Genomic DNA, 17,236 nt, shown 5'->3' on the forward strand with positions numbered 1-17,236 from the left:
GTGAGGTTCTTACCCACGAAAGCTTATGCTCCCAATACTTCTGTTAGTCTCAAAGGTGCCACAGGACCCTCTGTTGCTTTTTACAGATTCAGACTAACACGGCTACGCCTCTGATACTTGTCTATTTACTGTTTCCTGAGGCAATGTGAATACTGGGTCCGTGGTATGTAAAGGGCCTGACACTGATCTCACACCAGGAGTACCTTCACTGAATCAATGCTATTATTCCAGTGAAAAACTGGAATAAGAGAGACCAGTATCAACCACAGAGTATCTGATACAGAATGTGGGTTCTGGTCTGAGCCTTTAAGTGCCACCACCATCCTTCAAAATGAAATTTCATAGACCATATGAACCTTATTTCCAGGGGAGATGGAGTGCTTACAGCAGGATATGTATATGTTGCTAAAACAAGGCTTGCTGTGCACAGCCATGGCAGTTACAACATAAGATATATCATAAAGCAGGAGGGGAAGATATTGGAATGTGTCTTTTTAAGAGATTTGGCGACCATGTGCAAGTTAATGTAACTACATAGGAAACAAGGCAAGAATTACCTAAAAAGGCAAACATGGAACTTTCCATTTTGGAAGGGCATTGTTAAGTGAGGTTTGAAATTCTTTGACAAGAAGTATTAAAATTGGATTTTGAAGACAGGAATCAGCCTGACAGCAAAATGCTTTCTTCACTGTGTATGGGATATAAATTAGGCAATTACATATTTTTTTCAAAGACTTATTAGCGGAATTGTCCAATTTTCTTCTGACATCTTTCAGTATGATTCTGGACTGCTATCACCTACATAGCATGCATCAAAGATAAAAATATTCACTAGTTCTTTTCTCATTAAAACGTCAGATTCTGGAGCCAAAAATGTAAATGTCTGTCTCAGTTTCCTGACAAATTAAATGCATACTTCTTGGTTTTACTGAGAATGAACAATGTTGGAATTCTGGACAGGAGAATGTGATTAGATCTATCAGAGCAGAGAGAGTGAGAAAGCCTCTCTTATCAGTTGCTTGTACTTGGGGCTTTGTTTTTTGGGGATAGTAGTGACTAACTTACTTTTCCATTCCCTCCGCTCCTTTTTTTTAAAACTGAAAAAGAGCACTAAATCAGCACCTCTATCACTGGAGCAGAACTATGGATTAAAGTGAAAGATTTAGGGAGAAATGGAAAACTGGTTCATCAATGCAATACAACAGGAATGATCTTTCTGAAGAAATTAAATTATTAGAAAATTTAATGTCCACCTCTACCCCCATATAACAGGACCCAATAGAACATGAATTTGGATATAAAGCGGTAAAGCAGCGCTCCAGGGTGGCGGGGCTGCACGCTCCAGCAGATCAAAGCAAGTTCGATATAACGCGGTTTCACCGATAACGTGGTAAGATTTTTTGGCTTCTGAGGACAGCATTATATCGGGGTAGAGATGTAATATAAAAAAATGAAAAACCTGATAATAAAAAAATGATAGCCATATGAACCAAATCAATTAGCAGATATCTAAACTCCAACTATGCCAATCTCTTTGATAATGGGTAATAAGATTTTAAATAGTCTACCAATCTAGTTGCTTTTTACTCCATTTGTGAAATACATAGGAATAATAACAGCTTGTTAGCTGATGCCAGGCATAAGGAAATCAGTTTCAATGAATTTTACTCCATTGTTTATATTGATAGTGGCAATTCATCTTAGGGTAAAAGATAATGGGACTCATGCCACAAAAGAGGCAACTGCTATCCTAAAATGCATCACTGATGGTGTGCATTAATTTATAAATAATTCCTTTACTAAAGGAGAGAGAGAATAAATTTCCTTGATGGATCATTTCACAAATAGGCAAAAGGAAATTACTTCCCTGTAAGTCTTACTATCTAATGGCCTGATTTTGCAAGGTGCTAGACAGACTAAACTCCTAAAGGTATAACTTGTAACAGAGCCCTGCATTTTGGCCGAGGAGCGCACTATGAGAGGTGTGCTCTTAATACAACCCTGGAAGTGACTGCTTAGGCCAAGAGGCTCTTCTGTAACACAAGCATAGCTGCTGACTTCAGGGGTGCTCTGGGGCTCTAGCACCCATAGAAAAAAAATAGGGGTTCTGCACACCCACCTGCCACAGTTTTTTGGCGGTGCTGCTGATCAGCTGTTTGGTGGCCGGTGGAAGATGCTCAGGGGAGAGCAGTGAGCGGTGGGTGGGGAGCCTCAGGGAGGGGGCAGAGTGAGGGCGGGGAGAGGTGGAGTGAGGGCAAGGCCTCAGGGTAAGGCACAGTGCAGAGGACTGGCCTCAGGGCAGAGCAGGGGTGGAACATCCACTCTGAATAATAAAAATCAGCACCTGTGAACATAAGCATAGTCCACTGCATTGCTCCTTCTGGTGGCTGCATAGATTAACCTCATTTTAAATAGATTCCACTAGTTCGGGATTAAGAAATCAGACGCTTCCTCCTAAATTTGCATCTCTCATTGTGCAGTGAATGTGCTACTGGCAAACTAAGTCAAGTCACCCGAGGATCTGTTAAACTGTAGTATGAACCCCACTCTGAAATATAACTTAAAAAAACATTGTGGAAGGAGTGGATAAGAGCATTTTCAGGCAAGGGTGAGAGAAGATGAAAGTTACATTGGAACTGGTTAAAAGCAAATGGCTAAAAATATCTACTTTAAGCTGAAATGTCAATACAGTATTAATAGCTGTTGCATTTGGAAAACTCAGCTTTGAACTTCTGACGCTACAAGGAAGACTGCATGTGTTCTTTTTTCCTAACAGCTTCTGACAAAGGCCTTTCATAGACGCTAAGTGACAGAGGCTGAACCCTGCTGATAAATGAGGCAATGTAATTAACAATTGCCAACTGAGACAAAGAACGTGCATATGAAAAGAATTGCTAGTGACAGAACTAAAAGGGCGGGGTTTGTTTTCCTTGCAATTTGTGTGGGTGGAGCAATTTCCTTTTTTAACATCTATGTCAGTTCCTTTATTTATAAGCAATAGCTTAACTTCCTTGTACTTTTCTGTTTTTTTTTCTTTTAATTGGATCATGACTTTGCTTTCCACTCACTTTCTGGCCATTAAAAATAGTTTACTATGGCATCTGATGAAGTGGGTATTCACCCATGAAAGCTTATGCTCCAATATGTCTGTTAGTCTATAAGGTGCCACAGGACTCTTTGTCGCTTTTTACAACCAGTCTAACGCAGCTACCCCTCTGATATGGCTACTATGTCACTATAAAACCCCTCAGTGCCATTGGTAATTAGGGCTTTGATTTCTGACATTTTATATGTTAAAAAAATGAAACACCATCCCAAGTGACTAGTGGGAGAGAGTACATTATGTGTCCCCATATTTAAAGTGTGAAGAAATTATATGCCAATTATTTGGTCATGCAGTCTACTCCAGCATTCTGACAGTGGAACATGCCTTCAGTATAGCAGTGCCTGAAGCAGTGACTGCATTAGAGGCAGTATCAGTGTTTCCATTATGAACCCCGCTTTTCAATTATTTAAAAATTTAGTAGCACCACATTGGTTCCTGGCTAAACGTGACACCCATGGATTCAACTGGGGAGAAGGTTTTAAAAATCCTATTTTAGAAAGCGTGGGAAATCACTCTCAGCTTAAATTCAAAGGATTTAGAAGTTATTCCATTTTTTTGTCTAGGTAAATAGCAGGTTATTAGAGGTAATGTTTTGAAAATGGCCAGTGAGCACAACAGGACTAAACAAGGCCTTGTTCAGTTTAAAGTTGGATTTTCTTTGTAGGGTTACCATACGTCCGGTTTTTCACGGACATGTCCGGCTTTTTGGTAATCAAACCCCCGTCCGGGGGGAACTGCCAAAAAGCCGAACATGTCCAGGAAAAATACCGCTGGCTGGGCACTTCCCCTCCCGCAGCTGCTGTGCTCCCTATCTTGACTCTTCTGCTCTGTTTAAAGCCGAGCTGCCCGAGTGCTACCGGCTTCGGGCAGTCCCCATGCCTCCGAACCCTGAGCCGCCGGCTGGGCACTTCCCCTCCCGGGCTCCGGGGGCACAGGGTCCAGAGGCATGGGGGCTGCCCGAAGCCGGTAGCGCTCGGGCAGCTTGGCTCTTAAACAGAGCTGAAGAGTCAGGAGAGGAGCACAGCAGCTGCCGGAGCTCGGGAGGGGAAGTGCCCGGCCGGGGGCGCAGGGTCCGGAGGCATGGGGGCTGCCCGAAGCCCGAGCGCTACCGGCTTCATGGTTTGCCGGGCAGCTTCTAGACCTTACACCCCAGGCTGGGTGCTTCCCCTCCTGGGCTCCAGCTGTGCTGGGGAAGCGCCGGCCAGGGGCGCAGGGTCTGGGGGCTGCCTGGCAAACCGTGAAGCCAGTAGCGCTCGGGCAGCCCATTTCGCAGGGCTGGGAGAGAGGAGGGGGAATGCGGGGTGCTCAGAGGAGGGGGCGGAATTAGGGCGGGCACTTTGGGGAAGGGCGGAGTTAGGGCAGGGCTGGGGGTGGGAAAGGGGCGGGGCCACGGCCCCGTGGAGTGTCCTCTTTTTTATTTTTTTAAATATGGTAACCCTATTCTTTGGAAAGTGATAGAGCATGGCTCTATTGTTTAACTTGTGCTACATTGGCATTCATCCACCTTTGGCATAGAATGAAACAGAAAATTGTGCATAAAAGGAGGAAGAGGAGTGAGCATGCAGCAATTTACAACAAACCACACACTGGTTTCAAAGTCCTCTGAACACGTGACTTATCACACAAAGGGCAAAATCCTGGCTCCATTGAAGCCAGTGGGAGTTTTGCTATTGACTTCAGGGTACCCAGGATTTCACCCAGGGCCTCATTGATCCCAAAAGCTTTACAAGGATCATGTTCAAAGTAAAAATTAACAGGTCTTGAGCAATTTCTCCAGCAAAACTAAATGGGCTCTCTATTAACGCTCAGGCGTTCAGGTTTTCCTCTAACTTTCCCTGGTGGGAATTATGGCAGTTCATTGTCAAAAATAACAGTATCAAAAACATCAATAGGCTTAAACTATTAAGAATCATATTCTTCCTAATCACATTATGAAATCAATTAGAGTCTGGGCATTGCACAGATTACTTCTGTGCATTACTGGGGATTATGTCTGTGTACATTTTCCATTGTGTATTAATGTTTTCACTTGTTCTGTGTGTTGAAGAAAGCAATCTCTGGGCTCCAGCGGCGCAGGGTCCGGGGGCATGGGGGCTGCCCAAAGCCCGTAGCCTTCGGCTCTGTTTAAGAGCCGAGCAGTCAGGGGAGGAGCAGAGCTGCCACGACCGGAGGCTCTGCTCCTCCCCTGACTCTTTGGCTCTGTTTAAGAGCCGAAGAGTCAGGGGAGGAGCAGAGCAGCCGCGGGAGGGGAAGTGCCCGGCCGGCATTTTCCTGGACATGTTCGGCTTTTTGGCAATTCCCCCCAGACGGGGGTTTGATTGCCGAAAAGCCGGACATGTCTGGGAAAAACCGGACGTATGGTAACCCTAGTGACTGCAGATGGATGTTTGCAGCACCCCCACTTTTAAGCAATGAAAAGAAGCAACTGGATTTTGGAAGATTCATATAAGATGTCATGTTCAAAATAGGTGTGCTGTTTTCCCACATCACAGATTTACTAAAGAGCCACACAGTCTTTGCTTAGTCAGGAAAATGCAACACTTACCTGTAAGACCAGCAGCTTCTGCTGACAGGAAGGCACTCCAAGACAGGAGGAAGAACAGGCCTGTTTCCAACATGGGGAACTCACACAGCTTTGTAAATTTTGTCAAGTGCTAAAAAATACTAAGGAAAAAGAGCAGACAGCTTTGCAGCCTAAATTCACCCCCACTATCATAAATGAAAAAATGCACCGTAAAACTATTCAGCTGTATCATACGATGCACATAAGCATGTGCCTTCAATGGGGCCTTAAGATTATACATGTTATTAAGTGCTTTGCTGGATCAAGGCCTAAGTGATTGAATTTAGCATTACTTATCCAGCATTAGTCTACTTCACATATATACTTCTATTTATATTAGCTGTTGAAATGTGCTCATGTCATGTGGTTTCAAAGAAATGCGGCTGTGAAAAGGTGATATGGCAACAAGATGACCAAAAAGCCAAGTTGGTCCACAGCCTTTATTGTCTCTGTCAAAAGGGAAGGTCAACTTTACTATGTAGCCTTTAAATGGAATCAGTTTAGAAAGCATAATCGATGCTTCAGAACTGGACTCTCAAAGGAATTGAGATGGGAAAGCTGATTAACACATTAGTGCTTTGTGTAGTCATTTAGACTTGTGCAAAGTGAGTAGCATTTTTACACCAGTTAATGTAAATGACTAAACAAGATGTACAGAAAAGGAGAATCACGACTTTCCCAGTTCAGATAAGCTGCACTTTGATTTGTAGTCAATAGCTTGGCTTGTACTTCATTTAATTACTGCTACTATTTAAATTGTAAATTAAATATTGTATTTTATGTGAGCATCTCAAAATACTTTGCAAACATTAATTGTTATTGTACCCATTTTAAGACAGCGTTCACTGAGGTATAGAGAGATTAAGGCCTTAATCCTCAAAGGTTGTTAGGATCTAACTACCTTTGAGGCTCTGGGCCCAAGGGCTTGTCTACACTAGAAACTTAAGTCACCTGTTAGGTTAGCTGTAAAACTGATAAATATGACGGCTAACAGCCGATGTAAGTAATGAAATGTCTACACAGACACTGCATCAACCTAACTACACTGACATGAGCCCTACGCTTCTCGTTAAGGTGGACTTATTATGTCGGTGTAGTAGGGCACTTACATCGGTGGGAGCAAGGCTGTAGTGTGTACACTGACATAATTAGGTTGACGTAAGCTGATTTATGTCGATCTAACTCTAGCATAGACCAAGGGTAAGTATTTTGCCTAAAGTCCCACAGTGAGTCACTATCAGAGTCTAAGATAGAACCCAGGAGTCCTGGCTCCTTTTGCCTATTTCACCCAGTAGACAACACTTCTTCTGATTATCCAGTTACATTATATTTCTATGTAGTTATATGGGTCAGTTAAGATATAGCAACTACTGGGAGGCTGAGTGTGGTATGAAGCAAGGGTTTCATTACATAAATTCATGTTAGTGTCAGGTGGAACAGCATAGGGGAATTTTGATGTCATGGTGCTTTGATTTTCTCAGGAACGCTAAAATACTAACAGGTACTTCATAACCTGTAATCCCATGACTGTCAGTGGCTGTGAGCTCTGTCAAGGAGGTGACCTCAGTCCTTGGAGTAAGGTTGCACCGCACAGACTCTCCTCCCCTTCTCTGGTCTGGTCCAGTGTGGTGATCTATTTCTCGTTGATTGAAAGGACTGGTCAGCATGACAGTGTTTTGGGGAGAAATAAAATAAATGGGGAAAGACAGAGGGATTTCAGGAGTCTCCCATATAAGAGAATTTGGGGTCCAGTCCTGCACCTTTTACTAAGGAATAGTCCTTAGGCACAAGGGTGGTCTTACTGAGGTCAATGAGGCCTGGTCCCCACTAAGTCCCCACTTCGGACTAAGGTACGCAAATTCAGCTACGTTAATAACGTAGCTGAATTCGAAGTACCTTAGTCCGAACTTACCGCGGTCCAGACGCGGCAGGAAGTCTCCCCCAGTCAATGCCGCGTACTCCTCTCGGCGAGCTGGAGTACCGGCGCCGACTGTGAGCACTTCCGGGATCGATCCGGGATCGATTTATCACGTCTTAACCAGACGCGATAAATCGATCCCAGAACATCGATTGCGTGCCGCCGGACCCTCCGGTAAGTGAAGACAAGGCCTGAGACTACTTACAGGAGTAAGGGCTCTAGATTTTGGGCCAGATCCTCCACTGGTTAACCATTGAACCTGTGTTGATTTTCTCCAGCTGAGGACCTGGCTTTGTTTACAGAGCCTCTTCAAACCCCTGGTCAAGAAGTTCAAGCTCAAAGTAAAGATGGTCAATCTTAAATCACAGATAGCCTTGAGAGTTCTTTTCAAGACAAACAGTCTTTCAAACCTGCAGAGTTTTTTCTGTTTGGAAAACAATAAAGGATATTAAAGCTGTGACAACAGCGTATGAGGACCCCATTGCAAACGATCCAGCAAAGATCCCCAGGAAATTTCCCACAGACTGGAAGAAAGCAGCAGCATCAAATGTGTTAGGATTCTCCTTGGGACTGTAAACAGAAATCGAACTGAAAAGAAGACAAGGGGGAGGGAGGAAAATAATGAATTAAATCACATTATAGTTATAGTGAAATCATGTGTTAAACATACCCACTTTGTAGGCACTTACAATGCAAGAGAATGCTCCTCAGGGCTGCTAGCAAAATAGAAAGGCAAGAAAAAGGAGACTAGGAGGACAGGGTTTATTTTTCAAGGCAATAACCTGAGAATCAGTGGTTTGCTGCCAGTCAGTAAACATTTTTATACTAGGACTGTCATAAAGAATATTGTTTCCAAGCCAGCTAGGCATTAAACCATGGTAGGTGTATAAAGAATATGCAGGGAAGATAGATAACTTTGAATTATTTATTGGCCATATGTCTTTGGAGCTGTTATATATTCACAAATATTCCTGATAAAAAGTGCACTTTTACGGCTGAGGCACAAATGGGCGATACAAATCACAGTATGTACCAAATCTTCAGCAGTGACGCTGTCATAAACCACAAACTAGTTCCCTTCCCTAGCATAACCCTTCGTAAACAAAACGGCAAACATGTCAAGAGCTCCACAATATGAAACCCCAGGGAAAAACAAGAACTGTTTTTCCAGAGAAAGAAACTGCTGTAGTTGCCAGAGGTCGTTTTTTATATCCAGTCTCTGGCTGTAACCATCAAGATTATTTTCTTATGGGAAATTACTCCACCAATGGCAAGGCCATATCTTTAAACATTTTTGAGGGCATCAAATTTGCTATTTACTACTAGTGACTTGATGCCCAGAATACTAATGATACCGCCAAGTGTGAATGTATTTCTGCTTGTTGTAACATAAAAATTAACAGATGCGCTGTAGCCCCAAGCTTCCCAAATACTAATTAAGCAACATTTCAGATTTTTGTGGTTCTGTTGCTTTCGACACTTGAGGTCTTTTATGTTCACTGTCAAAGAAAATCAAGTGAGCTTGGCAGTGGATTGTAGAAGGGAGTTTGCATCGCTGTAAAATGATTGGTATTTTAAACATTACAACTAGATGATTTTAAATTGGGGTGAATATTTCATGCTTATAGATGTGTTCTTAATGTTCATCTCTGCAATTGGATGTTTTCTGTCTGGAGATTAGGCAGCAGAGATGCAGCTCTGTATTCAAGGTTTTTCTGAACAGTTGCACTCATGTAAGGGCCTCCAAATGTTACGCAGAGACCAGCAACTAGGCTACTCACTTCTAGATCTTATCCCTTGGTTGGTCAAGGATACATAGAAAGGGAAGTGAACATGAGTGAATAAGAACAATCCTTAGAAGTACTGAACTCTTAGTGGCTGGTGCTCACCACTTGTCTGGATCTGGACCTAAAGTCTTACTTCTTTATTTTAAGCATTTAGTGTGCCCATCACTGCACTCTCTTGACACACATGAGAACACATAGCACTTAGTGCTATGAATTTTGAAAGCACTGTACATAGATTAATTAACTTCATATAATTCTAGCAATGTAGCTAAGTAACAGTTACAATTCCAATTTTACATATTGGAAAACTGAAGTGAGAAGTTCAAAGGTCACACAGAGAATCAGTGGCAGGGCCAGAATCAGACTTTCAGAGCTCTTGCTTCTTAGCTCCAATCCTCTAGTCCAGGCTACCTCTTGAGGGCAAAGGGAATGATTTAGTATTGATAAATATTTTATTTGACTCAAAGTGACACGTTCTTGTGTTACACTTGGCTGCATTGTGATCATCACTGTGGTCATTAAGCAGGGTCTAAGAAATGCTGTACAGTAATGTGCAAATGAGCAATGACATTCTAAACCCATGCACTGAGAATGTGAATATGAATGCTGAAAACTTTCCTTACATACAGAAAATTTGAAAGGACCAGAAGCGGATATTCTTGCTCATGCAGAGTAGCACTTTATTTCCAAAAACTGTCTTGTTAACTTCAATGGGACTATCTGAGGACCTTGTGAGGAAACATATCATATTCTGGACCTATACCATTGCATCCAGCATAAGTGCCAACAAGTGCATGTGTACGCCTGGGACCAGCACTGCCAGTTCTCTCTCAACTGTTGGACATGCCATGCTGGAGAACAATCTCAGGGAGTACATCTCTTGCCTTCATTCATGTCTTGAGATGATGGTCATCACTGACCCCTTCGGTCTGAGGTTTTAGCCTTCACGTCACATCAGAGATTATAGTAAAAACATACAACTCGCACTCTCTGAGCAGCTGCTTCTTTCAATTGATATCTTCTTAGCTATAGTACGGTAGGTCAACAAACTCTTATTTGGTAATATTTCTTGTATACCTAAAAAGGGACTCCAGTTGTTTGTTCTTTGTTGAAATGTTATAGTTAAAATTCTGTCTCTTCTTGACTGTAGATCACATTCTCATTGATTCTTTACCTCAAAGAAGTATACAAAGACTGCAGTTTCTCATACCTGTTTCTTAATTAATTGTAAATGGGGAATTGATCTTTTATGTCACTATGTTTTGAGTGGTGATTTCAATCAGGTCAATCTAGCATTTTTCCTGAATGCATCAAAGAAAGCTGGTGAACAATCCAGAGGGCAAGGGATAGCAGATGTTAAAAGCCACAAGAACTGTATCAAGAGCTCCTTGACCTGGAAGAAGAATACACCTGCCAAACTTCAATGAAAGCCATTAATGAACTGCTTATTAATTATGCCAGCCTCAAGGCATAAAGAGTTTTATGCTAGGTTTTATCATCAATTACATGGGCATTTTCTCAAACAAAAAAACCCAAACAACTTATTTTAAATTAAACCAGAGCTATCCGCAGAACTGAAGCAGCCTTCAGCTTAGCAGTTTTCTCTTTTGAGAAGGGAATAAATACAGTAAGCCTACCATTGACTCAGAAGAAAACCACATTCTAAATCTTGGCTCATCTTTATAATTGAAACAAAAGCAAATATTTGGTTTAAACAATTTTATGCCCTAACTATGCTGCCCAGGAAAACTGTGCTAGCAATTCTTTCTGGCAAGAATTGTTGCCCTGAACAGTTCTCCTAGGGTCTAAAGCTTTTACATCCAAATAGGTGAATGTTTATATGAATTTATTGGATTATTAAACATTTTCTCTGCCTAGAGGTCTTCTTACACTTTAAAAAGTGGGACTGTTGGGACAGAAATCACTGCATCTTATACATGACTGGTTATGATAAGACTTTAGAAAATCTGATATTGGTCACTAAACACTGAGCCCAAATACATAGTTTAGTTATCAAACTAGACATAAGATGTACTATGCAAGAAGCAGTGCAATTATTTCTTGTGTCATGAACACTAGAGAAGAAAGAAACCTATTAAATATGTGAAGTTACCCAGCTCATTCCCCTGACAATGCAAGATTATATTTCCAAGCTTCCTGTCTTGTCTAATTTTAAATATCTCAAGCAAGGAATTTCCATCCCTTTTCTGTAAAATCTGTTATGTTAATATTCAGCTCTCATTGTCAGGAATTTTTTCCTCATATTCTGTCTAAATGTTCCTTTGCTTAATGTCATCTGATTACTAAAGCTTTGTTCTTCCTGTACCTCCCTAAATAATTCAACTCTCTGTTTGGGGTTCTTGTTAAACAGTAAAGTATTATCAATAAGTCTTTGTTTAGGCAAACTTAGCAAATTAAGTTCTTTTATCACTGTCTAATCAACAAATCACCCAGAGCTTTACATTTTTGAATACCCCTCAATTTATCAGCATCTTTCAAATATTAAGATGTCCAGAACTGAACATTCTATTGTAGGTGCATTTATTCCAATGACAAGTATAATATCACCTAGCTCTCAGAGTGCTTTTCATTAGCAGAGCTCAAAGAAGGTCAGTATTGGTATCTTCATTTTACAAATGGGGAAACTGAAGCACAGAGTGGTGAAATGACTTGCCTGAGGTGTCTCAGAGCAGTGGCAGGCCTAGAACCAAGGTGTCTAACATCCAAGTTCAGCGCTTGATCCACAGGGCCACATCATCTCCCTCCAGAAAATGATTTTTGCCTCTATGGATGATGACTTGTTATACAATATGTAAGCCAAAAAAAAAAAATCACACTGTATATTTTTAACAACATACCACCTTATGAGCACCTATTTAAGTTACTGCCATCTGAGAACATCTGGTGCAGATCTTTTCCAAAATTCTTGCTTTACAAGTATTCTCTCCTTCTCCCAACCCTCCCACTCCCCATCATCAGTGCTCTGGGTTGTTTTTTATCCGATATTTCTCCAGGTTGACTCCCATTTTGTGTTTTCCACAATTTTTTCATTTATACTATTGTTTGAGCCTCACTAGTGTGCACATTATTTTCTAGTTTAGTACTATCCACAAGAGATGAAATCCTGTTCCCATTGAAGTCAGTGGCAATACTCTCATTGACATCAACAGAGGCAGGATTTCACCCTGGATGTTTACCCCTGTAACATGGCAGGGCTTCTCAGCAGTTTACAAAGGATCTACTGCCATGCCCACAGCCTCCTTCAAGCAGTCTTATTGTCCAAATCTAAACAAAACAAATACAAACAGCTCCCTGGGTCACCCTGGGCCACAAACTCCATGGGATGTTTCCCCCTTTACCTTTCAGGCTCTCATAGCCTCCCTACCCAGGGGACTCTGGCAGTCCTACTTCCTAACTCACTGGTCTCCTCCCTTCCCTACCCCCAGGGGCCCTCTTTTAAAGCCTATTCTGGATCAACTGATGCAGACAGGTACACTGGCCCTGCTCCTCCTTAAAAGGCCAGTGTCACCCTATGACAACCCCTTTTCCAGTTCATCACTGAAGATGCTAAATAACATTGAGCCTAATCCCAGTTCTTGCCCCCAAGCTACTTATTTGACACTAAAGCAAAATGTCACAAGATAACACTGCACTGAAGACAGTCACAGTTAAACATGTCATGTCTCTAGTCTTGGTTCCCCCTCTCCCTAAAATGGCTTTAACATTCTGCATGAACCCTATTTCTGCTAGCCAACCTTCTGTGCTTGATGCAAAGGAGTGAGCTATGCTAACAAAAACTGCGTGCAAGAGACTGTAAAGATAATGTTACTGTATATTTAAACAGAATGTTTAATTATTAAATATTAAAGTTCTTATTGTTAAATGAGTATTATAGCAAAATGGAGACTTTGACGGTTCTTCCACACAAGTGGATTAAGGTTAAACATAATCCAGATCCATCAAAAATGCATGGAATCAGAGTCATAGATTCCAAGGCCAGAAAGGACCATTATAAACATCTAGTCTGACCTCCTGCATAGCACAGACCACAGAACTCCCCCCAAATAATTCCTTTTTGAACTAGAGCATTTCTTTAAAAAAAATCCAGTCATGATTTAAAAATAGCAAGTGATCAAGAATCCACCACGACCTTTGTTAAATTGTTCCAATGGTTAGTTACCCTCCCTGTTTTTACACTCAAAATTATCCTCAAAAACTGCTCTTTCAGAAGAGTCGTGTGGGGGAAAGAGAAATTTGGAACCATCTTCAGAGTTTGGCAATCAAATTAACCTAATGAATCCTGGATCATAGTTGGAGGATAAGGGAGACATTATTGTCTCACCCTCTCTAAACATTAGGGGAAAATATCCCACAAATATCTCCCCCAGTGGCTACAGCTATGACCTTGGGCAAATCATTTAACCCACCCACCTCTCTTTTCCTATCTACAAGATGGGGTTAACAATAATACTTAAGGTATGTCTACATTGCTACTGTGAGGTGTGATTGCAGCAAGTGTAGATATACCTCAGCTAGCTTTGATCTAACCAGATCAAAGTTAGCTCAAGTAACAATAGCAGTGAAGCTGCAGAAGTATGGGCAGCTGCATGAACTAGTCCCACCCACTGAGGAGCCTGGGTACATAATCAAGTGGTTACTGTCCATGCTGATGGGGCTTCACTATTATTCAAGCTAGCTTTGGTCTAGCTAGATCAAAGCTAACTTGGGTATGTCTACAAGTGCTGCAATCTCACCTCCTGACTGCAGTGTATCCTTAGCTAGCTACAGTACCTCACTGGAGTGTGGTGAAGATTAACTGATGTTTGTACATGGCTTTCAACATGTGTTGTGCTAAGTATTAACAATATTGAACTAGTCAGTACATCATTTCTCCAATTATCTTCTTAAGACCCAATTCCTCTGTGGTGCCCACAGGAAACTGGTAAAATGACAATGGACAGGTTGAGATACTGGCATGTTATTTATAAAAGAATATCTATAGTGAATAGACGGTATATCAATATTGTACATAGGATGTTATCCCTCTCCTTTGGGGGAAAAAAGAACTAAATAAGTGTGCTAATTATCACCTGATCATTTTGCTGGTATATTGTATCCTTCTTCCCTTCCCTTCATCTATTTTTTATCTTCTTAGGGTATATCTATACTTGGAGCTGGGGAGTGTAATTTGAGGAGACATACTTGCACAATTAAGCTAGTGCTCTAAAAATTGTGTGTAGCCACAGTGTGTGAGCAACAGGAGGGGCTAGTCACCCAAATATGATCCCATCCAAGATCCTAGATATGTACGGGGGAAAGAGGTTAGCCCCTCCTGCTGCTCACGTCTGAAGCTACACACTATTTTAGTGTGCTAGCGGTATGTCTCCTTCACACCCAGCCTGAAGTATAGATATACTCAGACTGCAAGACTGCAGGTCTTCCTATGTGTTTGTACAGCGATTACTGTTTAGGGCTCCAATGCTGAATGGGGCCTTTGAGCACTACTGTAACAAAAACAAAATAATCTTTCCAAATAAAATCTAAATTGATTAGATATCATAGTCTGAGTTATTTACAAGTATAGATCACCGTTCATTCATGATGAGGAGAGTTTCTTGCCATAAACATTTTCTGGCCTGTGCATTTAGCAAAATGGCAGAGTTTTCCTTTAAGTAATCCAAGACATTTGAGGATGACAGCATGAATTTCCTCAGAATGTCACGACAGTTTTCTGGAGAGAAACTGGAGATGAGATTAAATCTTGTATTCCTCCTTTTACTCTGGAGGCCCAGCATGCCTAAGGCTAGTGTGACAGCATCAAAGAAAGAGATGTTAATCAATCGCAAACAACAGTACAGCACAAAGAATCCATGCTTTTTATATAACCCAGTGCTTGCAGCAGTTTAGCTGTGGAAACAAACATGCTGCAGAAAACTTGCTGCAATACCTGAATCAGAATATGTTACAAAGAAAAGAAGGGTTCTAGTAAAGTACTGTGGGGTATGATTAGCAACAGCAAATGAAAGCAAATGAGACCAATAGCAATTGATTTTTGCAGAGATACAGGAGTTAATTCTCTGATTATAACCATACTACTGTATAACATAACTAAAAGCCGTATCAATGAACAGGTGCTTCTTTCTTTCTTTCTTTCTTTTTTACAGGGTTATGTGACTATTGTGGAAAGAAAAGTCTTATGATATGGTGAATGGAATACTTATTTTCACTTGCTATGTCAAAGTACTTCTCGTTCCACAATGGTTTCCTTAGTTAACCCATCCTTCCTTTTCGCTGCAGTATTGTATGATACATATCTAGCATAAAGGAATATTAGGGGAGCATGAAGGAGTCATGCCTGGAGTTTCAAAACAAAACCAGCAATGCCTGAAACGATCTGCATTGAATCAAGTGGAACCTCCCTCAGCTGATAAGTAAAGAAGTACATCAGGGGCTAATTAATTCCATCAAGAAAAATAAGATGGGATGGAAAAAATATGGCCACTCCTTTAATACAGGAGCCATCCCCAATATTCTCCTCTTAGATCTTGCCCTTTGAATTCTAAAAATGAGCCAACTGCTGCTGTCTACCAGCCATTTTGGAAGCCATCATCAGGCTTCTGTCAGTAGCAGTTCCCTTTCCTCTATAACATATGTATTTTTGTTCTTTTTTTATTGTTTCCAAACCCCTCTTTTGAGCTCATCAGTATATATATTTTTCAGGGTATCTTTTAAGCAGTAGTTTCGACCACTTTAATCTAGGATTGCATACACTGCTATTGCATGTAAAAGCTCTTATGGGTTGTGGTAATACAGCTTCCTAATACAGCAAAACAATCCCCTTGCAAGCTGGCTACCTGATAGCAGCTATCAAGGTAACATACATCCCAGAAAGGTAAGGCAATCACAGATTTTGTGGAAAACATGAAATTGACCGTTTGCCAGGAACAGCAATGTCTGCATGAAAAAATGGAAAATTCATACTTTCTGCTAGATTTTCACTTGCTCCAAAAATCACTTATTTAGAAATGAAGGGCCAGATTTACTTTGTGTCATTCCAGTGACACCAAGCAGTCACAGAACTGGCTTAAATGACTGGGGCAGCAGGTTTATGGCTACCTTGTGTCACTGGAGTGGTGCAAAGCAGCGAGAGCATTTGGATGGATCTAGCTCTACATGTGTACAATCTGAGAAATCAGTTGAGCTGGACTGAATGAAAAGAACATCAGCATTCATTTTTGATAAATGTTTTCCAGATTTGGCAAATATTGCCATTGTGTGGCAGTCCACAGTGCAAGTGCTGAAAGATCCTTTTGCTGTTATGTTGTGCTACTAAATAATACATGCAGTAGTGGAAAACCACAGAATCTGCAGCGGTACAAGCAGAGTGAACTCAACTGAGCAAACATTTCCTATAGTATTAATTCCAAAATACTAGGTTAGGCTGATTATTCTGAAATGTGTGCTTTTGAACATGCCACGCACAAGTTATCTGTGCGTGGCATGGAGGCCAGGAGGGCTTTGGCTTCCTAGACCACGGGATGCTATTTGAGGAAGGACTGCTAGGCAGAGATGGCGTTCACCTTTCGAGGAGAGGAAAGACCCTGTTCGGACACAGACTGGCTAACCTAGTGAGGAGGGCTTTAAACTAGGTTCGACGGGGACAGGTGAGCAAAGCCCACAGGTAAGTGGGGAACATGGAGACCGGGGAAATGAGTCGGAAACAAGAGGGAGTGTGGGCTATATTGGCAGAGAGAAAGGAGAGTCAGGACAAAACTGGGAGGAAAGATCAAACCAGTATCTTAGATGCCTATATACAAATGCGAGAAGTATGGGGAATAAGCAGGAAGAACTGGAAGTGCTAA

At 41.5% G+C, this 17,236-nt stretch overlaps 1 protein-coding gene across 1 annotated transcript in view; it reads right to left on the reverse strand.

Annotated features, from left to right (window-relative positions):
• Positions 1 to 17,236, reverse strand: part of SLC9A9 (solute carrier family 9 member A9) — a 332,485-nt gene that overhangs the window by 167,460 nt on the left and 147,789 nt on the right. The window contains exons 7-8 of the mRNA XM_034781731.1: positions 8,037 to 8,175; positions 5,652 to 5,757 (exon numbers count right to left, since the gene is read on the reverse strand). Coding sequence (XP_034637622.1) covers positions 5,652 to 5,757; positions 8,037 to 8,175 — 245 coding nt within the window. The remainder of the gene's footprint in view (positions 1 to 5,651; positions 5,758 to 8,036; positions 8,176 to 17,236) is intronic.

The sequence above is a fragment of the Trachemys scripta genome, chromosome 9 (assembly GCF_013100865.1).
Source record: "Trachemys scripta elegans isolate TJP31775 chromosome 9, CAS_Tse_1.0, whole genome shotgun sequence".
NCBI classification, from domain to species: Eukaryota; Metazoa; Chordata; order Testudines; family Emydidae; genus Trachemys; species Trachemys scripta.